General features: G+C 41.4%; 1 protein-coding gene across 1 annotated transcript; it reads left to right on the top strand.

Moving 5' to 3' along the window:
* Window positions 1–911: 911 nt before the first annotated feature.
* On the top strand, window positions 912–5264 carry LOC147620301 (uncharacterized). The gene is made up of 3 exons (XM_086772499.1): window positions 912–1317; window positions 1759–2040; window positions 2263–5264. Exons 2-3 carry the CDS (start codon window positions 1870–1872, stop codon window positions 5050–5052), a joined length of 2961 nt encoding a protein of 986 aa, XP_086628625.1. The 5' UTR covers window positions 912–1317; window positions 1759–1869; the 3' UTR covers window positions 5053–5264.
* The last annotated feature ends 7271 nt before the right edge of the window (window positions 5265–12535 follow it).

Below are 12535 nucleotides of genomic sequence, written 5' to 3'. Positions count from 1 at the left end.
TTCAAACTCACTTTGTTGGTGATAGGGCACGAGTTATGTTCATATGTACAAGTCATGCCTGCGAACACGCTCTATGTGGGTGACTTCTAGCTGGTTATTAACCTTGTAATTTGTGCTCTAAAAGATCTATAATCCCCACTTTTCTAAAACCATGTGTGATATGGGGCCTAAGATGTGATACACCATCTTTGGGTTGAAAGCAATGAGAGGTCCATTGAACTTGATAAACCGAAGAATGTGAGTGGTCCTTGGCTTTGCGACTTTGCTAAGTGACAAGTTAACATAATTTGGCCATCAAGGTGTTGTCATAATAAATAGTGAAGTTGTCAATGTAATAAAGTTAACAACCTAGAGCCATATATATATATATATGGGGTCATGCGCATGATGGTGGTTGGATAGATACCGATGGGCTAAAATAAAATAAATACGTCATGTGGAGCGAGGGGTGACCGATAACCGGGGTTGCGGGTAAACATTTCGCAAATGAACCTCGTCCACGTAGACGTGGCCGTGCTCCACGTAGGCGCGTGTTTACAGACATCGAGCCACGTATGCCCTCATGGTGTACCTTATGTCCACGTGGCCCGCAAGAATTGACGAATGCCACTACCGTAGGCCACGCATTGGTCGTGTTAGCATTACACGTAGGCGTGTATTCCTGTGTCCACGTAGGCCGCATGCCTGGGTCGTTTGTCCGAGTTCCCGCGCGAGTTTTCATCATGAGGCACGTCCTAGCACAGTTTACAGAGCAATCTTATTCTCTGTGTCTCTCTCTCTCTCTACACACTCTCTCTCTCTCTCTCTAAGTAATTACATCACGTGCATTGTGATGATAGAGAACTGTGCAACCTTGGCAGTGCTCTGCTCAGTTTCATTGTCTGCAGAGCTACACAGAAGCTAGGGCTTTTGAAATCCCTTGCCTTGGACACATTAGGGTCATTTCCTGTCTGGGTTGGTTATAATAGTAGAAGCCAGGCTTTTCTTCATCAGAAAAAGTGTGTGTGTGTTTGGGGTGGGGGGAAGGTTTCAGGTAGGTATTCTCACATTTCTCTTTCTCTTCTGTTGTTGCCCAATGCCGCCCCAGCCCCACCGCCCTTAGGGCTGGATAGCTACACCCGGTTGTTGGGAGCACAGGATAAAAGCTACACGCTTCTGTACATTTCTGCATACCATCCGAAAAGTCTTTCTCGTCTACCAGCCTACAATGCTAATCCTTCCCTCTTTTTAATGGTGTCCTGTACATCTTCAGAAGCTTTTTAACAATTCAAACGTTGCTTGTAACTCAAGCAGCAGGACATCAGAGCACCGTTTAAGGTATGTATTAGTCTCATAATCTGCTACATTTTTCTAGTTCAGCAACCGTGTACACACATGCACTCTCCCTCTCTCTCCGTTATGAGTGCATGACAGGGCCGTCACTTGAGAGAGCAAGGAAGGAGCATTCTTTTACTTGACTACTTGTTTTTTTTAAAGATTTCCTGTACCTGCAGCTAAGCAGTTGCATTTGCACTATTATTCAAATCTGGGGAAAGTTTGTAGGCTGTTTTGATGCATGCATTCAACTTGAAAGAATCGTTTCCAACACCATTGCTCTTGCTTAAGAAAGTTGTTTTGAACCAAGTTTTGCTATTTCTCAGTTCTGTCTGGGTCATTCTGCTCTCTCTATTCAAAAGGTCATTCTATTCCTACCATTGCCCCCATGCTTCTTTACACTTTGTCTGAGGTGTTTGTTTTGAATGGTCCATCTCCTTTCAGATAGCTCTCATGGAGGCTTGTTGTAAGAGATACAAGAGAATTGAGATAATTGCACGCAAAAGGCCGTGACCGGGTGGAAGCATAGCATAGTTGTCCTTGGGCGAAGTTGACATGGCCAGCAAGCTGTTTCCTGCAACTCCTCGGCCAAAACCCCCCAAGAGTGCAGGTCTGGACGTAGTGGGCAAGACCCTGCCAACAGCCAAACATGGGACTGACCCTCTAGGAGAAAGCATGCCAAAACCAAACCCTGAAAGGAGGTCTCCTCGTCCTGCCAACATAGAGGTAATGTTGTTAAGTAGATTGCAACACAGTCTTCTCATTTGCATACCATAGGCTAGCATTGCAACACATCCTCACATTGTATACCATAGTCTTTCAGCATATCCACTTGATATGAATATGCATTCTACTAATTTATGTTACATTTTGCTCCACATAAAAAAACCTGATCACAACAGGACCCCACGCCTTATTTCCTCTCATAAAATTGTGGCTCTGTTGCAGCTGAAAAGAACAGCACCCAGCAGAGGTGCTGAGCTCCACCAGGTGCAGGAAGACCTTGCCAAAACAAAGGAACAGCTAGGCTTGCTGGAGAAATCCAAGTCAAATTTGATGCAGGATCTAGCTCGGGCAAAGAGAAACGTGGAGGAGTTAACGAACAAACTCAATGACGTCAACAAGGCTTCTAAAAGGGACAAGGTGCGTGCAGAGGAAATGGAGCATGCCAGCTTCACCGCAGCAGAAGATTGGCAAGCAGAACTAGATGCAATGAAACAGCAGTATGAGGCAGCACTTTCGGAGTTGCAGACAAACAAGCAGGCCATGGAGAGTTTGAAACATGAGCTCATGATTTGTGTGGAGGCCAAAGATGAGGCTGTCAGACTGGCCGGGGAAGCGATGAATGCAGCTGAATCAACAGCAAAGCGGGTAGAGGAGCTCTCTGCTGAGCTTTTCACAACTAAGGGGTCTCTTCTTGCAGTGGACTCTGCAGCAACCAGAATGGATGAATTGATGGATGAGCTCTCAGCCACAAGGCATAGTTTTCTTGAGACTAATACTTCCCGTGAGAAAATCACGCAGGAAGGGGCAGCCATGTTGGCAGTTAAGGAAGCTGGCTTGAAAGAGATAACTGTGTCAGCCACTAGTGCAAGAGCTGAAATAGAGAGCATGAAAAGAGATTTTGCAGAGGCACAGAACTCAGAGATGCAGCTCAAAGTTCTAACCTCTACTCTGGAAGCTCTACAAAATGAGCTTGCAGCTGCAAAAGAAGCTGAGTGTAAGGCTTTGGATGCAGTGCTGGCCAACCAAACAGACATCGAGAGGGCCAACTTGGAAAGGGAAAAGGCAAAGAATGCTGAATCAGCTGCTCTAGCTTTGGTAGCCAAAGCCTCTAAAGAGCTAGAAGAAGCACAAGAAAAGCTTGTCAAGGCGATTTTAGAAGGGGCTACTCTTGTTTCATTCCTCGAGTTTCTCAAAGCTGAGCTTGAAAGAAGTCAACAGGATGTCATGGAAATGAGAAGTAGAGAGACCAGTGCAAATCTCAAAGCAGCAGAGCTGAATGCTTGTCTGGTGAGGATTAGGGAAACAAACCAAACAGAAGTCATGATGCTGAAAGACAGAGAAACATCTGCACATGCTGCAATTGAGTCATTGAAGATAGAGCTAGAGAAGCAGAAGTTTGAGGTGGCGGCAGTGGCCAATAAGGAGTCCATTGTGACTGCAAAAGTTGCTGCTCTGACTAAGGAGCTAGAGAGAAGCAAAAGTGAGCTGATTGAGCATCAGAAGCAATCCACAGGTGAAGTCGCTGCTCTAATTAGGGAACTGGAAAGGAACCAAGTAGAGTTGCTAACACTTAAGGAGAGAGAGTCCATGAATGCTACCAAAAGTGCTACTCTCATGCATGATCTAGAAGAAAAGCAATCAGAAGTGGTGGATCTACAGGAGAGATTGTCCGAAATGGATGCCAAAGTTGGAGCCTTAAGCGTCGAGTTCTTAACATTTACAGAAGAGAACAGCATCAGATTTGGTGAGCTTAGGGAGAGGGAAGCAGATGCAAAAGCCAAAGTTGTTACCCTGAATGCCAAGGTTTGTGAGCTGAAACAAGTGCTCGAGGAGGCCTTGAAAGCTGGCAAAGGGGCCGAGGAAGAATGGGGCAATCTTTATGTATCCTTGCAGAAGGCCATTCTAGAAAAAGAAGAGGCCAGAAGGGAAGCACAAGCAGCCTACCAGGAAGCTGAGCTAAACAAACAGAATGCCATGGATGCAGCGGTGAGAGCATTGGAACTGGCACATGCAGTCAATAATGCAGGATCAGATGGGGCAATCTCTTCTAAATCAGCAAAGGAGGAGGCCCAATTGGCGAGAGAAGAAGCTCATGCAACAAAAGAGATATTGCAAGCCACAACGAAGGACACTCAGATGGCAAGAACAGAAGAGAAGGCCAGAGAAGAGGCTCAATCAGCAAGAAAGGATCTTGAATTACTCAAGACCGAGCTTGTGATAGAAAAAGAGAAAGCAAATGCTGCTAGGGGAGAAGCTAAAGCAGTGCTGGATGAAGTGGTGAAACTGAGAGCAGAACTTGTCAAAGCCCAAGCAGATGCAAAGGAGGCTAGAGCTGCTTGGGCAAGTGCAGAAAGCAGGCTTCAGGATGCCACCAAAGAGATGGAGGCATTCAAATTAAGTGGCTCGAGAGGGGAAAGCAATGATCATCAGCAACAAATGCAGGCTAGCTCAATCTCACACGAGGAAATGGATGGCTTGAAAAAGAAGCTACAAGTATGTGAAGAGCGCCTAGAAGCGGCCATGGCGGAGGCAGAGGCTTTGCAAATCGGCAAGGGAGAGCTTCTGAAGGAGCTTGAGGCTGCCAAAGTAGAAAGGGAAGTAAACAAGAGGGCAGTCTTGGAGGCACATCAGCACCTAGCTGACATGGAGAAGGCGAAATCGGTCATGGAAGCTGATATACAAAGACTTTTGGATGACAGCAAGCTGTGGAAGACACCCAAAGATGCTAGGGACATACCAGTGCATTCAGAGATGAATGGCACTGGTAGTCATCTACTCTTGGAATCTAGAGAAGAAAAACCACAGCCAGATTCACCAGCGCAAGAGGTAGATATGAGCATGACACTTCTACTACATGTGGATGAAGAAGAAAGAAAGCAAGAGGTGGTTGAGAAGATGGAAGAAGACATGGCAGCTCCAGCTCTTCCAATAGTGGTAAAGAGGAAGAAAAACGCTTTGCTCCACAGACTGCATAGCTACTTAGACAAGAAAAAGAGTCCCCATATACCGTAGACCTTTAAGCCATATGCCGTTCCTTACATTTCCCTTTTGTTTTTCCCCATCAAGTTACATAAGGTTTACTTATGGATTTTGAACATTTTGTTGTCAAACCCTTCATGAGGCATTGTTTTTTTGTACATGAAGGTAAGCATTGTAGGCTCCCTAGTTGAGGCTGGATTTTGGTGTCCTGGGCTGTATTTTTTTAAGAAAATGGTTTGTTTGAACCCTTGAGAAACTACGAATGAAATCTGACCATGTGTTGTCATGTTTTAAGAGGTTGGTTACCAGGCGATCGCTTTTAAGACCCTTGTGTGGACTCTCAAGTATTGAAGTCTAGAAATGGCTTGTGAAGGTAGGATCTCTGTTGATACAATTGACTTTGGTGGTATTCTATGTATTTTAAAAACATGTTAGGAGGAACATGGAAGCTGTGTGCTTTAGCGGTTCTTTTTGCATGGAATGAAGTGTGCCATTTCAGTCAACAGTAGTCACAAATTAATATCTAAGGCATCAACAAGACTAGCCTTAACTTATCGAGTGTACAAGGACTTATTTATATAGTCTCCCTTAATGCTATCACAAGGCTCCAAGCTAATATGAAAAGAGCAGCCAAAGGAAACATCTAAGGCTCCAATAAGTAGAAGACTCGAGCTTCAACCTCAAAGGCAAGCATCTAAAGAGCTTGAGGTGTATTTTAAAACTATGTTGGAGGAACATGGAAGCTATGTTTTTGTGTGTGTGTGTGTGTGTGTGTGTGTGTGTGTGTGTGTGTGTGCGCGCATGGAATGAAGTCCATTTTAGACATCAAAAGCCACAAAGGAATATCTAGGGCACTAATAAGACGAGCCTTAAAATAACTTGTTGAGTATACAAGGAGGACTTATTTATATAGTCCTCCTTAAAGCCATCACATGGCTCGAAGCCAAGATGAAGAGAGTAGTCAAAGAAACATCTAAGGCTCCAATAAGTAGAAGGCTCAAGCTTCAATCTCGAGGTCCTATCACAAAGGCTATAGCATCCTTTGAGAAGGTCAAAGGATCGGAACCAAAGGTCTAAAAGAAGACACCAACGAGCATGTCAAAAAGTAATACATGATTAATTATCAAATACAAGGATGTCATAACTATCAAAAGTGGTTTCGATAAGAGCTCCAAAGTTGTGCTCCTTATAGAAACTCCCACTTAAATAGGCTCTTTCCAAAGAGAAGAATCCTATCGGATTATGCAAACCTTCCCAGAAAACTAAATGAGTATCCCAACCATTTGCTAAAGAAAAAGCGAGTGAAACAAGCTCAAGAGCTTGTGAGAAAGTTGCACATTGAGCTAGATTGTGGTGAAGCTTGCCAATGGAAACATAACTAAACCATTAGTCATCTTGCAAGATGCCAAGATTAAGACCTTTGAACTAACCATCCACCACTTCTTTGTGGTAATGGAATTTTTAAGGGTCATACACTACGATCCTCAGTGGAAGGCCTTACATGTGAGAGTTAGATGCAAGGTGCAAGGCTGGTTCTCGATCTTGGGAAACCAATCACATCTATATACACAAAGGTAATCGGTCCTTTATAATAGTTTTGAAAACATGAAAGATTCATTCCATGGATCTAGGTATTCTCACCAATGAGTGACAACCATTCGGACCAATTCAATCGATAGAAGTTCTTATGACTTCAAATGATATCTAGAGAGCATGTAACATAGAAGTTCACATTACTTCAAATGATATCTGTAGAGCTTGTTACAAGATGTTGGATGGTGAAGATGAGGGCCCAAAATTTGAGCTTCTCCTAAAGCTTGACTACTATGAGGTTTAGATTCATGTTCTCGCAACCATATGAACACTCCTCCATAGAAGCTTGGGACAAGGTTGCATGGTTGGATGATGTTAAAATCACATCTCTATTCATGCTAAAGGTGTTTGAAACAAAACTAACAGTAGAACTTGCTTGTCTCGAGCTAGAATTTCCTCAAAAAGACCACCTAGCTACATGGCGAGCCTACCAAAACACCTTGCTTTTATTAGATCAACAACAGATGATGATCATATTGTATCAGTGGCCTTGCCAAGGAATATAGTCAGTTTTAGACTTCCATTGGAGTTTGAGAGAAATTTTTTGACTTTTTGGAACTAATTGCTTCTTTCATACGTAAAGAGATAAATCTCAGGGGGTACACTACTAAGAAACCCTTTGTATCACGTGCGTTCAAGGGGTATTTAAAAAACCCCTTACCTGTGATATGGTATATTTACCTTTTTCTTTATGGACTTACAGGTTTTTTTTTCAAAATCGATAAAAAAAACCCCTTTTGTAAATATATTTTTGTAAATTTACCTTAAATTTTGAATTAAAAAAACCCCTTCATTTAAACTCACATGGTATACTTACATATTTTTAGGGGAAGCTCCCCAAGAGATGAATATACCTTATATTTTAATCAAAATAGCAATGAACTTAAGCTTAATATTTTTCCCCTCTTCCCTTCCCATAAAGTTACATAAGGTTTACTTATGGATTTTGAACATTAAATTTGTTTGTCAAACCCTTTATGAGCCATTGTTTTTGTACATGAAGGTTAGCATTGTAGACTCTCTTAGTTGAGGCTACATTTTGTGTCCTCTGCTATATGGGCTATATATTTTGTGAAGGTGGTTTGTTTTTGTACATGAAGGTTAGCATTGTAGACTCTCTTAGTTGAGGCTACATTTTGTGTCCTCTGCTATATGGGCTATATATTTTGTGAAGGTGGTTTGTTTGAACCTTGAGAAGCTAGAAATGAAATGTTACCATGTGTATGATTTGTGATTTCATGTTTAAAGAGGTGGGTTATAAGGCAGTCGCTTTTAAGGTATAATAGGACTCTCAAGTATGATTTGTGATTTCATGTTTAAAGAGGTGGGTTATAAGGCAATCGCTTTTAAGGTATAACAGGACTCTCAAGTATGGATAGTGCTAAACATAAAATAGACATTTATGTGTGAATTCTATCTATATCTTCGCGTTCCTCCAAAACCTCTCTCTTTCTTTCAGCCTATTTGGGCCTAAACCCCTTCTACATTAAATTTATTCTTACCCGTAGTTGAAGAATGGTTTTCCAATAGTAAACACACTAACAAAACAGTGCACAACAAAAAAAACAAAAAACAAAAAATACACCACACACATGGGTGGAAGCATGGTTAGGTGGTGCCAAAAAGTGGTGTCATCGACTCTCCTTTTCTGGTGGTTTTAAGGGTGGTTTGAGGACATTTTTCAAGATTTCATAAAAAATTTACTGTCTTTGCAAATTTTTTCCCACGTCTTCCCCTAAAACAACTCCACGAGCCAATGGCCCACGTCGTTCTCTCCTTTCCCGCTTGTGATTCGAATGACATGCTCTCTGAAAAAATTAATGTCTTTGTTTTTCCCCTCTCCCACGTCTTCTTGTCCCATAACAGCTTTACCAGCCACTCCTCTCCTTTCCCACTTTTGTGATTCGAATGACATGCTCTCTCTCTCTCTCTCTCTCTCTCTCTCTCTCTCTCTCTCTCTCTCTCTCCCCCCCCCAAAGCACACATTGAGGCTTTTGACAGCAGGTTGCCTTGGAAACACGCTTTGATCACGTTTTTCTAGGTTGATACTTGGAGGAGATATATTCCTAGCTAAGATGAAAGTTCTCAACATGATGTGAAACTGCCCAATATGAAGCTGAAAATGTTCGACATGACAAGGGACATGATCAGAGTTTTCACATGGAAGCACAACCAATAGTCATTTCAAATGACATTAGGCAAGAAGATCTAAGAGCAATCATAGAATACTGGGCTGCGAGGTAAAGAAAGCATTGACAGAAAGCGAAGAGCAATGTCAAGGGATTGAACCATTGTACATTGATGACAGGAGGAAAAAGAAAATTTGCAAAGTTGTGGCTAGCTGCTGGCTTCGACAAACGACAAAGGGCATTGACACAAAAACTCAAAAAAAAGATTTTCAAGGAGCTCCTGTGCAACATTCGAAATTGAGGGTTTTGTAGCATGATGCATTAAACTATGATCAAGGATTTATGGCAAACATTCGAAGCAGATTGTCACAAGTGAAAAGACCTAGATCAAAGAATGAACTTTTCTTAAGAGATCAATGCGATTGACCTTGCTTAATGGTGAAGGATTCACTGGTGACAGTAGTAGGCAAAAATATGTAAGCATAGCAAAGGTAGCAAAATTTCTGGGTGTCCATAAGAGAAATCTAATTGCAACAAAGTCTCGACTACACTTGGAAGATAATGGAGTGTTGCCCTTGAAAACATGTCAAAGATAGCTACCCCTCAGTAACATAATCACACATGAGATCAAAGACCTGGTGTTTGACTTTTGAGCGTCAGAGACACGTGTATCTCTAAACAAAAAAGATGTTTATCGTAAGGATTGGGCAACGAGCTATTGTCAGGCATCCGATCCACTTGCTCGATGAGCCTCAGGTACCTATTAATTTCTTTAATGGCTTTTGTTAGCATTGCCGAAGGGACAATGCTATTGGGGACGTGGGAGTGTTGGTTTGTAATGGAGTTTGTAAATTCATGTGGAGACAAATACTGAGGTCATTTGACATCATCAAAAGTCTTCCATTTACTAACTTTGTGGGTCCCTTACTTTGAGATTCTCTATTGTGATATTTCGCCTAATGTACACTTGCATTGCCATATTTTGAATATAGAATGACCCCTCAGTTAAATGACAATTGTTGCCTTCCTCAATCTCATCTAGTTTCTTCTCCACGTTTTATTGTCTACCGTGCTTTCTGTCGTTTTGTTGTTTGCTTTCAGTACACTCAATGCTCCAGTGTTCCCCCCGCGCCTCTTGTTCTTATTACAATCTAGACTACTCAAAATTACTTACATAACAATTGTTCTTACAATCTAGATTGTCCACAAGCACTTTTGAGAAGCACATCAGTGTCTTTTTAGTGTGTTTATATGCTTAAAGTAGTGAAAAAGCACTTAAGAGTGATTCTCTAGCTCTGTACATATCTCCACATTGCTCTTAACTATTGCTTTAAAATAAGTTGCCATTGTAGTATCCTCCAGTGTGTCCATGATTTGCTTGCTATACTGAATGACCGTTGCTCTACAATAATGATTTGCAACATGAGATTTAAAAAAGTAAAGTGGAGACTAATTTTTTTTTTCCAAATTATATTCGAGAAACTTACTTTTTGTTCCTCAATAGAAACTATGGACACCCATTGCCTTGCAATATCAAGGACTTTTCAATCGCACCCCGACTGCACACAAGTCTGCCTAGTAACAGAGGTACAAGAAAAACATAGAGGGTGGTATCGGTGTCTACATGCAAGCATGTACATCCCAACCACATATCCCAACCACATTGCGCTGAAGTCACAAGTCTCTACATTCTGTGGTGTAGGGGTGATTGTTAGGAGTCTAGCACCCCCTAAGCTGTTGAAATAAGGCCTCCATAAATTCAAAGTGGTAGACTGCTTCATTCTCTTCACTCAAGGCCTTTTCGTATCTTACCTACAAGGAGAACATCATTTACTAAAATCAATATTTTCAAGAACATCATCATTATCATGAAAAGACTAAGTACCAATCAATACAAGACCACAAAGTAACCACTTGCTAGGCAGTTTTTTTAGACACCTTTTTAAAGATCTTAAGTGCTTTGGCCACTACAAAAGTGCTTTAGTTCCTACAAAAGTACTATGGGCTCAGCAAAAAGTGTTTTTTAAGATCTTAAATAGAATAAAAAGTGCTTTGGGCACTAAAAAAGTGCTTTCTAATATCCTAGAGATGTTTTGGGCACTACAAAAGTGCTTTCCAGTATCCTAAAGATAAAAAAGTGCTTTGGGCACAACAAAAGGACTTTTGGGCTCTACAAAAGTACTTTCCAAAATCTTAAAAAGAATCACAAGTGCTTTGGGCACTACAAAATTGCTTTTCAAGATTCTAAAGACAACAAAAAGTTCTTTTCGGCTCCCCAAAAATGAAAAGTGCTTTCCATCACCCTAAACACAATTAAAAGTACTTTTGGGAACTAAAAAAGGACTTTTGGGCTATCAAAAAGTGTTTTTTAGGATCCTAAATACAATAAAAAGTGTTTTGGGCATTAGAAAAATGTAGCATTATATGGTAGTGATGTGTGTGAACACACTTAGGATCGCCGGGGCACTTTTTCCCTCACTAGGAGGTTTTTTCCCTAGTGTGTATATACACCCTCTTATCTACTCATTTTGCGGTGTGTACTTATCTTTTGTATCCGTGGCACACATTTTTTTATGCTATTCTAGTGAGTTTGTGTGCTCTCAAGCTTCTATATCTTGTGTGTGCATTGTTGCAACCCTAACCCTAATTCTAACAATTGGTATCAGAGCTAGCTTCCTTGACACTTGATCTAGTAGTCTGGCTCCCTCCTTACGACCCTGTTTTTCTGTCTCTGATTGAGATACCCTCTTAGGAGAAGAAGGTATATAATGTAGTGTTTTGTATACAAAGTATACAAAATTTTCGGGGTCCGCGGTGCATTTTAGGCACCGCAAGGTTTCTGCAAACATTCTAGAGAGGCATCCTTTTGAGGCTAGAGAAGGAGAAAAAGAAAGAATCGGGCATGGCTATGGCTGATGCATCTGCACCAAGTGCAAAGAACAAGGAATCAGCAAGTTTTTCTCAAGATGATTGGGCATGGACTGTACATTGAAGTTATGACCCTTCTGTTCATGTACATGTCAGTGGCAGAATCAGATGCTTGGTACTTTGACAGTGGTGCTATTAAGCACATTACTTCACAAAATAATTTGTTCTCATCTCTGGAATCTGTCCCAAGTGCAGGAACCGTCACATGTGCAAATGTTTTCTTATATCCTGTCAAAGGAGTTGGTAGTAGATTTATGCTCACTGTACCAAATGGGGGTGCATTTACTCTTTCTAAAGTTTAATATGTGCTAGGCATTAAGAAGAACTTGCTGTTAGTTTCAGTCTTCGCCTTGTCAGGCTTGATGGTGAAATTTGTGGATGACAGATGCATAGTTTAGGATAAAAATGATGGTTGTTCTATCATTGACTCTCAGGTACCTTGTTTCATGGCCTATACAAGATGGATGTGTTTGAGAAGTTTCAGCATGATGCTTGCTAAGTCTCTACGACTCGTTTTATGAGTGATGCAGAATTATGGCATGCACGATTTGGCCATCTGAATTATGGCATTTTGTTATGCCTTCAAAGGCATGATATGGTGTCTGAGTTGCCAACTCTTAAGACCCCTGCTAGACATGCATGTGAGGGGTGTATTCTTGGTAAAATGCATCGGGCATCATTTCCAAAGGACCATATCTATGAGAGCTGTTAAGAAATTACATCTTATACATAGTAATGTATGTGATCCTATGAGGACACTATCTATTGGGGGATATCTCTACTTCATCACTATGTATAAGGTGTTAAGAAATGACAGCTTATACATAGTGATGTATGTGATCCTATGAGGACACTATCTATTGGGG

This window comes from Cibotium barometz, chromosome 32 (genome assembly GCF_041138505.1).
Source record: "Cibotium barometz isolate CiBa-2024 chromosome 32, ASM4113850v1, whole genome shotgun sequence".
NCBI lineage: Eukaryota > Viridiplantae > Streptophyta > Polypodiopsida > Cyatheales > Cibotiaceae > Cibotium > Cibotium barometz.
Note: the sequence above shows the minus strand (reverse complement) of the source record. Positions and strands in the feature narration are given on the sequence as shown.

Bases quoted from the DNA above. Each gene is read 5' to 3' on its own strand.
- LOC147620301 (XM_086772499.1), top strand. From the start codon at position 1,870: ATGGCCAGCAAGCTGTTTCCTGCAACTCCTCGGCCAAAACCCCCCAAG. The intron at 2,041-2,262 runs GTAATGTTGTTA...GCTCTGTTGCAG, and splicing joins CTCGTCCTGCCAACATAGAG to CTGAAAAGAACAGCACCCAG.